The 17,591-nt window shown below is 38.2% G+C and overlaps 1 protein-coding gene across 1 annotated transcript in view; it reads right to left on the bottom strand.

Annotated features, from left to right (window-relative positions):
- The window catches only part of LTBP1 (latent transforming growth factor beta binding protein 1), a 426,823-nt gene that overhangs the window by 64,527 nt on the left and 344,705 nt on the right, over positions 1–17,591 (bottom strand). Inside the window, 1 exon segment of the mRNA XM_032653008.1 lies at positions 15,098–15,223. Within this exon segment, the coding sequence (XP_032508899.1) occupies positions 15,098–15,223 (126 nt within the window).

Genomic DNA, 17,591 nt, shown 5'->3' with positions numbered 1-17,591 from the left:
ATTTGCAAATGAAGCAACTGACAAAGGATTAATCTCAAAAACTTACAAGCAGCTCATGCAGCTCAGTATCAGAAAAGCAAACAACCCAATCCAAAAATGGTCAGAAGATCTAAACAGACATTTCTCCAAAGAACATATACAGATTGCCAACAAACACATGAAAGAATGCTCAACATCACTAATCATTAGAGAAATGAAAATCAAAACTACAATGAGGTATCACCTCACACCAGTCAGAATGGCCATCATCAAAAAGTCTACGAACAATAAATGCTGGAGAGGGTGTGGACATAAGGGAACCCTCTTACACTGTTGGTGGGAATGTAAATTGATACAGCCACTATGGAGAACAGTATGGAGGTTCCTTAAAAAACTACAAATAGAACTACCATACGACCCAGCAATCCCACTACTGGGCATATACCCTGAGAAAACCATAATTCAAAAAGAGTCATGTACCACAATGTTCATTGCAGCTCTATTTACAATAGCCAGGACATGGAAGCAACCTAAGTGTCCATCGACAGATGAATGGATAAAGAAGATGTGGCACATATATGGAATGGAATATTACTCAGCCATAAAAAGGAACGAAACAGAGTTATTTGTAGTGAGGTGGATGGACCTAGAGACTGTCATACAGAGTGAAGTCAGAAAGAGAAAAACAAATACCATATGCTAACACATATATATGGAATCTAAAAAAAAAAAAAGGTTATGAAGAACCTAGGGGCAGGATGGGAATAAAGAGGCAGACTTACTAGAGAATGGACTTGAGGACATGGGGAGGGGGAAGGGTAAGCTGGGACAAAGTGAGAGAGTGGCATGGACATATATACACTACCAAATGTAAAATAGCTAGCTAGTGGGAAGCAGCAGCACAGCACAAGGAGATCACCTCAGTGCTTTGTGACCACCCAGAGGGGTGGGATAGGGAGAGTGGGAGAGAGGGAGACACAAGAGGGAAGAGATATGGGGATATATGTATATGTATAGCTGATTCACTTTGTTATAAAGCAGAAACTAACACACCATTATAAAGCAATTATACTCCAGTAAAGATGTTAAAAAAAAAAGATAAATTGTGCAAAATTTAACTGAAAGCATATGTAGCTATATGAAAGATAAAGTAGATTTAAAGGTAAGATGCACTGATAGAGACAAATAGTGACATTTCAAAGGGATGAAAGGTTCAATCCACCAGGAAGATACAAAAATCTATATTTAATTCCTGTGTCAGAAAATATATAAAACAAAATCCAGAAAACTGAAACTAGAAACATAAATCTCCATAATAATGGAGATTATAAAATACTCCCTCAGAAAATTATGTAATAAGCAGGCAAAAAAAACAATAGGGATATAGATGATATGAACAACACAATTTACAAACTGATCCCAATCAATATACACAGGTCCAAATGCAGAATATACATTGCTTTCAAGTACACAAGGGATAGTTTCTAAAAGTGACCATATTCTGAGCCACAAAAAGCTTTAAGGATTGAAGTCATTGAAAGTATGTTTAGCTGACTAGAGATAGAAATTAATAACAAAAATATAAGTAAAAATCTCTAAATTTCTAGATATTAAACAAAACAACTCTAAATAGTTCATTGGTCAAAGAAAAAAGACAATGGACTTGAAATATTTTTATCTGAATAACAAAAAAACATCAGAACTTGTGAATGCAGTAAAGCCATTCTTAGACATAAATACATATATTAGAAAAGTTTGAGATCCAATGATCCAAGGATCAATCACAAGAAGTTAGAATTAAGGACAAATTAAACCCCAAGAAAGTAAAAAGTATAAAAGCAGAAATTAATATAATCGCAAACAAAGAAAACTTAACGAAAGAAAGTTGTTCCTTTGCAAAGACCAATACCCCCTAGGAAGACTGAGAGCAAAATAGTGAAAGCATAAATTACTAAAATAAAAAACGGAAGGCATTACTACACATTCTACCGACATTAGGAAGAGATAAGAAGATGATATTAAGAACAACTTTGTGCCAATGCACTGGAAATTTTACCTAAAGTGTATAGATTCCTTGAAAAACAAAAGTTACCAAAACTGACACGAAAAGTCAAAAAACAATGTTATTTTATCTTTTAAGTACATCTTAACTACAGTTTAAAAACTTTCATAACACACACCCCCCCAAAATAAAACAAAACCAAAAATTCCAGGCACAAATGACTTTACCTGTAAATTCTTCAAGGAATCCGAGGAAAAAGTAACACCAATTTAACAAATACTTTTTTCAGAAAAACCGAAAGAAGGGATACTTTCAACTTATTTTATGAAACCAGAACCACCATGACTCCACAACTTTACCAGGACATTAAGAGGAAGGAAAATTTACGTGAACACGGATGTAGATATTCTAAAAAAAATGTTATCAGTTTGCCTCTAGGGATATGTAAGAAGACAAATACATCATGACCAATGGGTTTATTGTAAGAATGCAAGGGTATTTTCACTAAAAAAAAAATTAATATGGCTGGAATGCGCATGTGATGGTGACCACTAGAGCTACCATCTTGGACCATGATATGGAAACCACATGTCAAGGAGAGCAGAATAAAACAGATATTGTCTGGGTTCCAGTGCTGTACACTTGCATTCTGAACCCTCGATTACTTGTTCTTGAACAGCTACATAGAGAGAAACAAACTTTCATCTTGTTTAAACAAATCAGCCCATGCGATTCACATTAACAGAATAGAGGAGAAAATAATTTTTTTTAATAGACACAGAGAAAGCATCTATGACAATTCAAAACCATTCATAATAAAGACTTAGCAAATCATAAATAAAAAAGAATTTCCTTATCTGATAAAGAGTACATATTAAAAACAAAAACAAAACTATGGCAAACACCATACTTAAATATTAAATGCTTTCCCTGCTGAGATCAGGAATGAGACAAAGAAGCTAGCTATCACAACCTTTATGTAGTAGAGGTCCTAGAAAGACTAAGAAAAGTATAATTATCAAAAGAAAATAAGTAAATAGTTTTTCATCTACAACATAATGGTTTATGTACAAAATCCAAAAGAATCTGCAGATAAACTACTAGAAATAACAAGTAAATTTAGTAAGGTAACAGATACAAGGTCAATGTACAAAAATCAAATGTAGCTCTATGCACTAGTAACAAACAATTATAAGGGTAAAAAAAAACCACTTTAAGTACCACTCACTACAGTACAAAAATATTAAAAACCTAGGCATAAGTCTAAAAATATTGTGTAAGACCTTACACTAAAAAGCTGCAATGAAACACCAAGATAAATGAAAGAAAACCTAAACAAATTGAGGGATATATCTTATTTATGGATTGGAAGACTCAATATTGTAAAATGTGAAATCTTCCCGAATTGACCTATTGAGTCAATGCAATTCCAAACAAAATCTCAGCAGAGTTTTTTTTGGTGAAAATTGATAAGCTGATTATAAAACTTATATAGAAATGAAAAGGGCCAAGAATAGGCCTGAAAATCTCAGTGGACAACAAAATATAACAATTTAGAATTTGCAGCACCATATATTTAAATTGATTATAAAGCCACTGTAATTAAGAGAGTATGCTATTGGAGCAAGGGTAGATAAGTAAACCTATGGATAGAATGAGGAAGAAATAGACCCATATATATTTGACCACATGCTTCATAACAGAGTTACCAGTGCAGATCAGTGGGGAAAGGCTGCTCTTCTCAAACAGCCACGACCCAAATGGACATAGGAAAAAAGTATTGAGTTGGCCAAAAAATTCATTCGGGTTTTTCCAGAAGATGGCGCCATAACCCAAACGAACTTTTTGGCCGACCCAATAAATCTTGACCTCTATTTCGCACCATATGCAAAAATCAATTTCATGGCAAGGACAGATTCCAAATGTAAAATATAAAATAAAGCTTTCAGAAGAAAATATAAAAGGTATCATAATGACTTCAGGGTTTGCAAAGATTATGGACACAATAAAGTACTGATCTCAAATGAAAACACTGGACTTCATTAAAATTAAGAACTTGGGTTCAACTGAAGTTACCATGGAGAGAATTGTTGTGTAGGGTACCTCCTTTTGAAGAGGTTTGTTATACAGAAGTAGACAAATGAAACAATCCTGAAAGAGCCAATATAAAGGTATGAAAAGTTGTTGCAGATCAGTCCTCACAAGGGAAATGCAAATTGACACCACAGTGCGATACCATTACTCAGCATGGCTAACCTTTAAAAGGACTGACAATTCCAACTGTTGACAAGATGTGGCACTGGAAGTCTCAAACTTAACTGGTGGCAGTGTAAACCGGTAGTCTGAAAAACTGGCTGTATTTATGAAAATGAGACATACATATGTTCTATGACCTATAAATTACACTACCAGGTGATATCCAACAGAAATTAGTGATTACATCCACCAAAAGGTATGTTCAAGATTACTAAGGCTTTATTTACAACAGTCCCAAACTTGAAGAAGTCCAAATGGCCATCAACAGTAGAATGGATACATAATTGTAGTATATTCATACAATGAAATACTGTACAGCACTGAAGATGAAGTACTGCTACATATAACACAGGTGAAGTTTATAAGCATAATGTTGAATGAAATAAGCCAGACACAAATGAATACCTACTACATAATTCCACTGATACAATGTTCAAAAACAGGCAAAACAAAGCCATGGTAATGAAGACAAAATAGTGGTTACTGCTGTGTATGGGTATTGGGCAGGGGGATGGGTAATAATCAGGAAGAAGCTTGAGAGAGCATTCAAGGGGCTCATTGCCAAGTGTGCTCACTCTGTAAAAGTTTATCAAAAGTACCCTTATGACTGATGCACTTTTCTTTATATATTTTAAGCAATTAAAAAAATTTACTTAAAAAAAAAGTCAATCCACGCTGTTGTATTTCCTGGTTAAAGACCATCTTACACATTCAAAAGCTCATTCTGTCTCCCTTTCTCCTTGCTAAGAGATATATACTTATTAGACTAAAATATTAAGGGACTCTAAGTAGCAATCCTGGTCACCACTCGCTACCTGTCCATTGTAAGCCATTCAAATACTCTGACACTTAAATTTCTTCCATATGCAAATGAAGTCGTTATTTTTCTGTTTTTGTTTTTTTCTTAGGTAGGAATACAGGTGAAAATAAGAGAACCAATGTAACACAATACATCTTTTCTTAAAATTTTAACGTTTCTATGTGACCCACTGCAAGTCAAGGGAATCATTTGAATACTGTCCAGACTATGCTACTATTTTTTGTCTCGTAGAAGGTGATGGAAAATTACTATGGAATGAATTTTTAAATCATTTTCTTAGAATTATAACAGCATTGCTGTATGTTCAGAACAGACTGGAATCCTAATGTTCCAGGATATAGGGTTTTAGGAATCATGAATATTTAAACAGAAACATGTGATGTGCAAAGGGAGGTCATATTTGACTATTAAGCATTAATGATGATTGATCTGGATCAGTACAGCTCCCCAGGCCCTTACTGGCAACACTCCCTCCCACGTGCATCTGAACTGCTGAGAGTGGGTTCCTAGTTCTCTCTTTCTCTACCCCACATGCCCTTTCATAAGTTCAAAATTAATACAGCTAGTAAAAATATTCTTCTACATGAGGGTAAAATATAAAATTAATGAGTTTTTAAATTCTGTGGGTTTTTTTTAAGACCCCAAAAAGTCCTAAGAATTTTTCAAGTATTTAAATTATGTCCCTTCTCATTTCCATTTGGCTTTTGAAGAAAAGGAAGTGGAATAAATGTACAGAAGATTATCTCTATTATTCAAAATAAGGCCAAGGATGAAAATCCTCATGAATGAAACAATTTTAGGTCAACTGCGTTAGAAAAAACTTCAGAAGAGTGTTTTGGCTTTCACATTCCAAACCGTATTAACAAACTCATGCAGTGAAAGACTAAGAAAATGGGGAAAGTGGTCTGTCTCACTTCTCCTCAGGTTCTGTAGCTGCAAAGGGCATCTGTGTCATTAAACAGCTCTGAAAGCCCGCAGTTGGCACTGGGTACGGATCTTTCCCCTCAGAAAACGGAGACACAGGTGGAGGGAAGAGGCGCTGCCTGGGGAAGCCACTGCAAGCACCAGATGTTTGTTCAATTACGATAAAACCTCGGTATTATCGGTGAAAATCCAAAACTGAGTATCTGTGACATTTAAAGGAAAAACTCTAAGTTGAAAAGATAGTATATTTTTAATGAGACACCAAACACTTCTTCTTTTCACAAAAGCAAAACTTGTAAACACAATAAATCATCCATGCTTCTTTCTAGAGAAAGAGAATCAAAGTGATTTCTGAACTTAAAAAGCCATTTTCTTCCTATTTCTTCCCACGATGGACTGAAAAAATGTTATATAAAAACTGGGAAACTGAATGAGAAGGATTTGAATTTGCCACAGAAAAAAACATTTCTAAAAATTTAAAGAGAAGAAACTGGATGAAAGCTTTTAAAAAACACTTTTCTACTCCCAAAGGTAAAGAATAATCCTCATTTACCATCATATAATGGAATATCACAAAAAGTGGAGTGTTTGAATAAATTCTCCATTTTGAATAAATTCCATGCCATTAAGAAAAAGTTCTTTAGATATTCGTGGAAAATATCCTGAACTCCAATTGCATATTTCTTCTGCCACAATTACTTGAAAAAGATACTCTGTGTGTTTTTACATTGTATCAGTTTTTAAAACGCAATGTTTTGTCTTATCAGGTCAATTTTTAACCGTTTGGATTATCTCTGCATTCATTTAATGGTTTTACATTTTAACACCTGAGCCTTTCTAAAAAATATCTCATTCTAACTTCAGAGTCATGCTGTACATTTTCCCTTCTCATATAGTGTCTCTTACACTAAGAGGTGCTGCCAGTGAGACTGGGAGAAAACGCTAAGCACAGGCCAACTACATCAAACCCCAGATTCATCTTTTTGACACTTGGGTCCCAGAGGCAATATGAGATCAGCCAAAAAAATTCCCCTTTTTTTTTCACTGTTCTACTTTTTCTCTTTCTATATTCAAACAGGAGGCCAAGAAAGATTAGTTATGAAACCACAGAAGATAGACAGTGTACCTCTAGAAATAACAGTGTCAATACTTAAATGCAAAGAAGCATTTGCACGAGCCATCAGTTTACTGGCAATTGACACATCACACACTTAAAAACTTGAAATACCTCAGAGGTGAATGGGGAAAGTTAGTCACATGTAATGCTTAGGGAACACAAAAGGGGAGGAATTTAAAGCACATTATGTATAAACGAGTTACTGTACCGTATTCTACATAACTTTAATAAAATTGGGGGTTTAAAAATGGAAAAAATATAGTCATTTGTTTATATCCAGACCTGGACTTAGAACTATCGACAATTCACAAACAATACAACTGTGTGTTGTATATTTCCTAAGCACAGATCGTATAAAAATAAATAGATGTTAAATGTCCCCTTCCTTTTAGGTGCCCACATATTAAGGGAAACACACAGCAATAACTAGAGTGCCCACGTAAGAAGTGCTAAAATACTAACAGTAATTCACATTCATCGAGCATGTTCTAGGGGCCGGGCTGCATTCTAAGTTGATACTTGCCAACACATATCGACATACTTACCTCTCCCAACAAACTCCACGTAGGGGCTGTATTTTATCCTCATCATGCAGTGGGGAACCGGGGCACGTGAGCATCTTACTCAAGTCCACACAGCTTGGAAGTGCTGGAGCAAGAGTTCAAGCCCATGTATACTCAGACCCCACAGCCTAACGTCTTAACCACTGCTGCACCAAATACTAAGCAGGGTGTGCTTTAGGGAATGAAATCCTCCAAAAAAAAAGGGAAACCTTCGCAGAAGTGCACAACACACTCAATTATGTCTGTTTCCTGACAGTCCAGGATGAGTTACAGACAGTTCATCATCCCTTCATTCGTTCACAAAGTATTTATTGGGCCCTAACTAATGGCACAAAGTAGTGAACAAAACAGATGAAGATTCCTGTCTTATCAGCCTTAGAGTCTAGCAGGGGGGTCGGACAATAAATAATAGATAAGACACAGAAGGAGAATAAAGTAGTTAAAAAAAAAAACAGGGAACGGGAATGTTGGGGGTGAGTGAAGGTGAGAAAGGGTGGTTAGAAAAGGGCTTACTGGGCTTCCCTGGTGGCGCAGTGGTTGAGAGTCCGCCTGCCGATGCAGAGGACGCGGGTTCGTGCCCCGGTCCGGGAAGATCCCACATGCCGCGGAGCGGCTGGGCCCGTGAGCCATGGCCGCTGAGCCATGGCCGCTGAGCCTGCGCGTCCGGAGCCTGTGCTCCGCAACGGGAGAGGCCACAGCAGTGAGAGGCCCGCGTACCACAAAAAAAAAAAAAAAAAAAAAAAGAAAAGGGCTTACTGACAGATGAATGGGTAAAGAAGATGTGGTACATATATACAATGGAATACTACTCAGCCATAAAAAGAACAAAAGAATGCCATTTGCACCAACATGGATGCAACTGGAGATTATCACACTAAGTGACGTAAGTCAGAAAGAGAAAGACAAATACCGCATGATACCACTTATATGTGGAATCAAACATATGACACAAATGAACCTGCCTATGAAAGAGAAATAGAATCAGGGACATAGAGAATAGACTGGTGGTTGCCTAGCAGGAGGAGGGTGGGAAAGGGATGGATTGGGAGTTTGGGATTAGCAGATACAAACTATTATATGTAGAATGGATAAACAACAAGGTCCTACTGTATAGCGCAGGGAACTATATTCAATATCCTGTGATAAACCATGATGGAAAAGAATATGAAAAAGAACGTATATATATATATGTATAACCGAATCACTTTGCTGTACAGCAATAATTAACACAACACTGTAAGTCAACTATACTTAAAAAAAAATGAGAAAAAAAAGGGCCTACTGAGAAAGTGACGTTAAATAAAGACCTACAGTAGATGAGAGGTGACAATCTCTGCACTTATTAGTATAATAAATTTCTTTATAGTAAGCTGCTCATTGCAGCCAAAAGCATACCAATTAGTACTTAACCTACCCATAGGTTTGTCGTGAAGATTAAAAGAGAAAATGGGTACAACACGCTTAGCATAGTGCCTGGCTCCTAACAAGAACTCAGTGAATGCTGGCTATTACTGTTACTGCTGTTGTTTCAATAAAGTCATGAAATCAGACGTGTGAAGTATCTCCAGTCCACTCACACTGGGCGTCCAAGACAACCATATGATATTCTCTGTTAGATGCCTAAAAAGTAACTGATTCTGGAATCGATATATTAAGCATTACAATGTAGGTCTGAAGTATAAAAATATTATTCACAACAACCTTCCATGATCTCTCAAGAACTTGGGTTGTTGATGACATCAAAAGACTGGTCAAAGTAGACGCAGGAAGCTCTCGGTGCCCCAGACGAGAGCTGGGGGAGTGGGGGCCACAGTAGGAAGTGTGAGGGGCAGCCCGCCTGTCCACAGACTTCCCTTTCTGGGAGTTTCATGTCTATTTTTTTGGCTGCAAGGAAAAGTGTTTACTTCTTCTATAAATAGATGATTTTCCATAGCTCTGGGGTTTTAAAAGGTCAGCAGCAATAAAAGGCTTAGGAAGAGCTCTTGAATTTTTTTTGCTACCATTATGAATTTCTTTATAAAAATGTTCATATATGGAGGACAATCAAACAATGCATGGAAAATATGTATTCCAGGTCCAAAAGCAGCTTATTCCAGCAAGATTTCCTCAGCTCTCTCCCTAATGATTTGATCATCCATTTCATTCACTTCTGCAGAAGTACATTCACAGGAGGAGTGAGTGTGAAGAACAGTAGCCTTTACAGCAAGAGGCCACTTCCCTTCCTTACCTGGAATGTTGTCTGATCCTTTTTTACACAAGGGAGGGAAAGGATCCTGTTGTTAAGCTGAATTCCCTGTCTTGAGAAAAGCAAGAGAACTCCGGCTGTGTTCTCTTACTGGGCTTTTCAGTTTCCAACTCTAAAAGTACTAAAAAAAAACCCTAAAAATCTTTGCGCCAAGCAGCCAGATGTAATATATTATTGTGTCAGGGTACTTCAATGTCCTACTTGGCTAAGTCATTTTCAAAAATATTTTCTCTTTGGTGATAGACATAAAGTTCTATCTCCATGCCACAAAACCACCAACTGCCTTGGAGTGTTGTCAACAATGGTTTTATACTTTCTTTCTACACTGTTCATAGAAAATGTACCTCAAAGTCTGAAAACAAAACCACACTAGCTCCCAGTTCGTTTTTATTTCTTTGATTTGGCAAAGGTTGCCTTTACTGTATTTTCTGGTTCCCAGCGAACACAAAATTGGCCTAAGAGTTTGGACCCAACTTCTTTTAATCTTTCTGATATCACTGTTCTCAGTCAACTTCAAGAAACTAGCCATCCTTACCACTTGCATTTGTTGTGTTTTCCCTTCCAAATGAATGAGTTAGCAAGAAGTGTTTTATAGTAGATATCTAAATAGGTTACAGGATTAGAGCCTTTACAGCTTGATTTGATTTGAGTGCTTTGGGATTCAGAGTTCAGCCTAGATGTTCTAAGAAGTCCCCTTCCAATCCTATAGTTCTCAATTTTTAAATCAATATGAGTTGTTCTGAATATGAGAGAAGTTCCTGATCACGTACTCCATCGGCGGTATTATTTTGAAAAGTGAGAAATAAACAACAAAATTCAGGGGAGAAAAAGAGAGCAGTCGAATATAGACTTGAACTTAAAGGTTTTGATTTTTTGTTTTTTTTCTGATGAAAAACAGGTAATGCCAGGAAGGCCTGATTTTTAAAAACAGCCTTTAAAGAGCAGTTTCAGGTTCACAGTAAAATTTCACAGAAAGTTTCCATATTCCCCTTGTTTTCCCAAAACCCTCCCCTAGCGTCACCCGCTGTCAACATCCCCCACCAGAGGGGTCCATTTGTTACAACTGATGAACCTACACTGACACAACATGATCACCCAAAGCCGATAATTCACATTAGGGTTTGCTCTTGGTGTTGTACTCTGATTTTTTATTCCCCTGTCTGGACAACAGAACTCATGTTGGTAATTGGAAAAAGGCCTTTAGCAGATAATCTCATGTCCTCTTGTCTATTTATTGACACGCTATTATCACTTAGCCAGGAGATGATCAGTTTGAAAAAGAAAGGCACTTAATATGGCTTTATCTGTTACTCAGACACTATTTTAGTATTACTTTCATTAACCCATATTACAGAGGCAGAACAGCCCATTGTGACTACCCTAGTCTGTATTGTACCAGCTTCCATTCTTCACTCTAGACCTCAGAACCCCATTACTCCACTCTTTTTCATGGGGTTTATCACTGTCTAGCATATTACATAGTTTGCTTATTAGTTTGTTGCCTCCAAGAAACTGGGGATCTTTTTTTGTTCACTGACACAGCCTCAGTTCCTAGAAGAGTGGCCAGTACATGGCACACACATAATAAATATTTGTCAAATGGATGAATGAATGAGGCTTCTTTCTAAAGGACAGGGCTTTAGGGAGCTATTTTGGTCACGGTTTGGAGGCCTAATTAGCCATGTCTAAGCAGGTTCCGTAAGTCACCAACACTCCCTCTGTGTTGCCAGGCTCCTCTGCGGTCCCTGCTAGACCAGTGTGCCCAGTCTATTACGTGAACAGACTAGAAAGCACAGTGGGGTCTAGAGATGCCCAATGTCCCCAATTCTACTTGTTGTCATACAAGGTCTCAGTCAACCTGGACACCCAACTGGGAGAGCACAGCCATTCCTGGCCAAGAGCAGCCTGCCAGAGGCACGTGAATGGAGTGATGCCAAGTCAGAGACCAGGAGGCATTTCTCTATGGAGTCAGGGACAGACATGGTGACACTGAGGATACAGTCACAAGTTTCCCTATTCTTCTTCCCACTCACTCACATTCTTCTGAGGATGAAGAAACAAAACCCTGAGTCAGCTTATAAACGGGATGATACATATTTTTCCTAAGAATTAAAACGCTGCAATTTAAAAAGTGGGGAAAAATAAAGGAGCCAAAGAAGTGTAACTTTTTAAAACAAATCGATAAGATAAATTGAAATATAAAACAGTGAGCTGAATGAAAGAAGAAAAAATTTCCTTTGTTTTCCTACACAAAATGAAAGCTCTGGCTATAGGGTGCAGGAGGTGGCAGGAAAAGATGAACTGCAGTCATGAGAAGAAAAGAAAGAATTACCGAGAACTACCGAGGTGGAAGTAAACCAGAAGGGTCCTGCTCCCCTGCACTTTCCTGACATCCACATGTAGGACTTGGGGGAAAAAACCCTGTGCATTGTAAATTATATATGGCATGCCATACCCTGCACTTATTTATATCCATGAAGTATAACCAAGTTATATTATTTAACTACAACAACGTAATTTTCTATATGTACTATTTACTTATTGATCCCTGAATCCCTTCCTAGAATGCAGGCTCCATGTGGACAAGAACAGTGTGTGTCTTGCCCTCGGAACGGTTATGGTGCCTGGCACAAGACAGGCACTCTGTCACTGCTGAGGGAATGAATAAGTAAATAAATAGCTGCTCACCCATCACTTCCTTCCCACGCCACTCAAACTTCAAATGACACTGTTGTTCTTCTTTATCTCACGTGGGAAAAACAAGATGCTTCTCCATCCTCTCCCACATTACGTGCTCCCAGAGCGGCACATACATAAGGGAAAGGAAGGAGCCAGTGGTGCTGTTTGTATTTCCAAAGAATCGGCCATGCTACTTGATACCTCAGACAGTTCATGTTGAAGAGTACACCTCTTCGTTGCGGTTCAATAACTGTGCAGAGAGGCTGACAACTCTCCAAGTCATAGGAAATCAGGGAAGGGCCCTCCTTCCCTCATCTGGGTGGGATTCCTTCAGCCCTGCTTAAAGCAGGGTATGCCAACCCTCACACATCCACGTGGCTTCAACTGCTTTAATTAGAAGTTCGGAAGTAAGCTGGCGGATGGGCATGAAATGAGGGTGCCAGCCACTTCTCGATGTTAATTCAAGTCCTATGCACATCACCTCCATAGTTAAATTCCCATCAAATGGACTAGCTTCGTCCTACACCACTGCCAAAAGGTAGAATCAGGACATACTGCTACTGTCACAAGTTTCAGACTAAGTCCAACAACAGAAAATTTGGACCAGTTTAATATATTGGATTAAGACCACAAAAAAATGAAAATCTTGCAAAGCTTATTCTAAAAAGAGATTAACATGCCTAATAATTAGGGAGCTTTCTAGTTATACTGCCACATATCAGCACAATATTCTAAATTATCTACTTTTTTTACTTTTGTAAAACTATCCAGATTCTGGAGTAAAAAATATGGAACAAGTGTCAAAGACAGCATACTAAAGTACAGTAATTTACAAAGCACTGGAAGTTTTCTCAAAACACATTTTAAAATTAAAATCTCTGCCAAGTAAATGACTAACAAAATTAGAACTGCAACTAAATTAGAGTGATTATGTAACTGGAGTTGCAGAAATCAGGATTTTAAAAGATACAGAATTAAAGACAAATTATAAAGTACAAAAGAAAAAATAAATGTGAATATGCTTATATTGGTATATTCTTCTGGAGCAATGGCTTTGACTGGTGAGCACTTGAGGTGACTTACATTTTTTCTGAATATAGTTTTTGCATGGCACAGCTACTGGCAGTTGTAACTGGGACCATTTTTCAGCAAAGGAAGCCCTTACTATCCATGTTTTAGAGCTAGCTGAAGAAGCAAACCTGCACCTTTCTAGAAGGCAGGGAAATGTGCCTTCTGCAAATTCGTTTCGTCCGTGACTCAGATGGGCTAGCACCCTATTCCCTCCACCAGAGGATACTGTGATTCCCCCAGAATGTATGCATTCATGCCCTGTCTTTCTTAAGAGCTCTAAATATAAAATTAATTAAAACTCGAACGACTGAAACATGGAGTAAACCTCTCATGGCCATCTTTATGATGTTTTTCTCCATTTCCCCACTTTTGATCACTTTCAAACCCTCAGAATCTGCTTGTTTAAACCCCACCCTGCACTATCTCTCTTTCACTTGAAACCAAATCTGGTATCAATGTTTTGTCTGCTCAGCAAGAGAGCAGTTTCAACAATCTCTGCTTTTTATAAGATCAGTTTATTCTTCCCAATATAATAATTAGTTCAGATGAACCTGGTTGCCGTTCCTCGCTTGATTCCACTGTGGTATGGGTAAGGAGAGCACACACTTCCTGCTGCACTATTTTTAGAGCAAAGCATTTGGATCCTATCATAGGCCCAGAACAAAAACCTTCGTACTTCTTTAAAACATAGCTGGGTTTTGATAACCTAGATTCACAAAGGGATGGATTAAAATATGATTATAGGAATCTTCTCGGTTTACTTTTATAAAGGTTCAGATGAATTATTCCTCAATTTATCAAACTATAATAAGTCATCAAGATATAAATCTTATGAATATAACCAGTGCTGTATCCCTGCAAACATAGAGGTTGCCAATGGGAAGCCCACAGTGTTATTTTAACATCTTACAAGTTAATTAGCTTTTAGGACATAATAAATACTGATAGATAAGAAAATATACTGGCTTAGAGCTAAGGATATTAGAGGAATAACTCTGGAAAATCTCTGCTGACAGTGGTGCAGAGAAAAAATCAAGCAAGGCATTTTTATAAACAGAATGATTCAGATGGTCTATATGAAGCATAATCAAAACTGGCAGAGTCTCGAGTTACATCAGGATGTTGCCCCCGTTTTCCTTTAGGTCTCCCATGTGCACCTAAAATCATCACCTCCCACACATTTTGACTTGTTAATTCAGTACCAGTAGTGGAATCACCTGTGAGTATTTTCACCATCATACTGGCCGTTTATCCTGTCTGTAAATCCCAGCCACCCCGAGCTGTGATTTCGGGTAGGGGTCATCTTGGTGCATACATGTTCTAAGGCCTTAAATCACGCGTGTCTTTCAGTGTCTCAGAGCCTTTGCCTATTAAAATAGAGAGTGATCTCCTCTCTGCTTTATCATGCAATAATTATGTGATGTCTTATGGTTTGTCTTACCTTCACATGTATGTCCATCTGCAGAGATTGAGAAACCCTGCTCGCAGACGCAGTGAAAAGAACCGTCTGTGTTTAGACACTCTCCATGAGGACCACAGAGTCCAGGCTGTTCACATTCATTAATATCTGGAATCGAGAAGAGTTCCACATACTTGAAAAAAATCTGTTTTGTTTTCTTACGATACTAGACATACAGGAAGAAAAATCTATTACAACATGGTCAGACACTTATTTGATGGCACAACTATACAGTCTGTACACACACCAGACCACAAGACAAGTTGGACTGTCAGCGGAGAGAAACTACTTAGGTTGAATCACAGGAACTAGCCAATGTTCAAACCATTTTCAACCTAAAAAAAAAAGCAGTTTCATAGTGTCAACCCAAAGGTACCCTTTTTTTAAAAGACATATTGGAGGCTTGAGGGTCTACAATCAAATAAATCCTCTGTGAAATATTCTTCAGTGTGAATACTGTGTTGTCCTTTGTCCTCTCGCACCACCATGCAAACAATTCTCCTGTGGCCTGTACGTCTCCCCATGTCCATTGCCTATCCATCCCTGGGACGTGAACTTCTTAAGGGCAAGGCTGGACGTGTCTTACAGTGTTTGGCTCAAAAATGGCACTTCTCAGATGTCTGAATATACAGGTGAAATAGACCACAATCTGTATTTCACTGAAAATGGATACAAGAAATAAAGTACAAGAAAAAGGCCTTTTATACCAGGGAAAGTCTTAATATTGGCACAGCTCTGTGATGATGAAATTAGTGAATGAGCATCAGGCGCTATTTAATGTAGTACCCAACACAACCAAGAGTCAAAAAGTGGTAGCGACTATTACCATGAACAAAGGATGCTGTAGTTGTGTTGACCATCTCATACTCTGCTTGCCCTCAATGAAGGATGATTATGCTCCCCGTAGCCAGGGTGATGACGCACTCCTAAACACTGCTAATGCCTGAAGTATTTGGTGTAAATGCAGTGTTCTTTCAAACTAATCCTAGCCATGCTGGCTAAGAGTGCCCACAGTGGACAACGTAAGGAATCATGGAGAATGGTTCACCTATTCACCACTGGTGCTGACACATGCAACTGCCTAGGCGCACTGCATTTTAACTGCTGTTTGTCTCATCTGTGTCCCTCTTGCACTCACTGCTTCTTAAGGAGAACTGCATATTTTAACTCTGAGTCCCCAACTCCTAGCACAGCAAGTGAACAGTGTATTATGAATGTTTGCCCACCAAAAAATTTCAGTTTTGTTCATTCTCTAATAACTGAAGAGTGATTGATTGAGGCTCTCGTAGTTAATTGGGGGGTCATAAAAAGTATCACAGGTCCTTGGCACCATCCAGGCAGTAGCCCTACTAAGGTCATTTTCCTATCTTTCTGAAGTCTCCTAGGTCCTCCTCTTTATCTCTTGCTAAAGAGGTCCTCAACATATCCTCTTAAAAATACATCTTTAATTCAATTAAAAACTTTGGCTGAAGGCTTCCTATGAGAAGCCTGAGTAGGAAGGGGCCCTTGCCATTATGAAGCTCACAATGTAACAGGGGAGACTTAATGGGAACATGGGAAAGGTACAGATGATGGGACCTTCCTAGAGACCTCTAGAACATGCTTAGCCACCAACCCGGCAGCTCACCTCCTTCAGAGAGTCATCCCTTTCCCCGTATCCAGGATCTCCTGGGGCTCTTCTTTTTGCCCTGTTGATCTCACTGTGTAATAGGAATTCCGGCAATATTACTGATTTAGCCATCTCTGTATTAAGCCTGAACTTTTTACCCTTCCTTCTGCCATATATTTCAGGCTAACTGGCTTATCTACTGCTGAACCCAACTAAGAAATCAAATAGGAGTTACTCATTTTCTTAACAATTCTCCCATTCTTCTAATTGTCACTAAAATATTTCAAGGAAGAGCAACGAATCATTTCCTACTTTACTATTTCTCAACGTGATTACACTCCGTGAAATTCGTCACTTCTTTTATAAAATCTCTGGTATCCTCTGTGTTTCCTCTCTACCTACTGATAATACCTTAGGTTGTGATCTTTCTTGAACTCTGACCTTCTTTTACCCGTTAGCTCCATTCTTTCTTTCCAAGCTGCTGCCTAGAATCTGTTGCCCTCTACCTGGGCAACAAAGTGCCATAAACTTCCACTGGCCTGGAGATCAAGTCCCAGGTCGATATCCATCTTGTAGAGCCCTAGAGGTTATCCGAGACCACCTCCTTATTTTATCTGTGACTCAATACGGCCCTATAAAAGCTGTCAGACTTTTGCAACTTTGCACGGGGAAGAATGGGCATAAACTTCTTGCTTAAAGAGAAGTCACTGATTAACAAATAATTGTCTAAAAAGTCTGATGACAGGAACTGAAGATGAATTCCCAGACTTTTTTTCCAGGAAACCACCAAGAAAGAACAACACAAATATCTGGAACCAGAGAAACATATGCATTCAATTTGGGTTGCACTTATTGAGGCATTTCTAA

This window comes from Phocoena sinus, chromosome 13 (genome assembly GCF_008692025.1).
Source record: "Phocoena sinus isolate mPhoSin1 chromosome 13, mPhoSin1.pri, whole genome shotgun sequence".
In the NCBI taxonomy this organism is placed as follows: domain Eukaryota; kingdom Metazoa; phylum Chordata; class Mammalia; order Artiodactyla; family Phocoenidae; genus Phocoena; species Phocoena sinus.
Note: the sequence above shows the minus strand (reverse complement) of the source record. Positions and strands in the feature narration are given on the sequence as shown.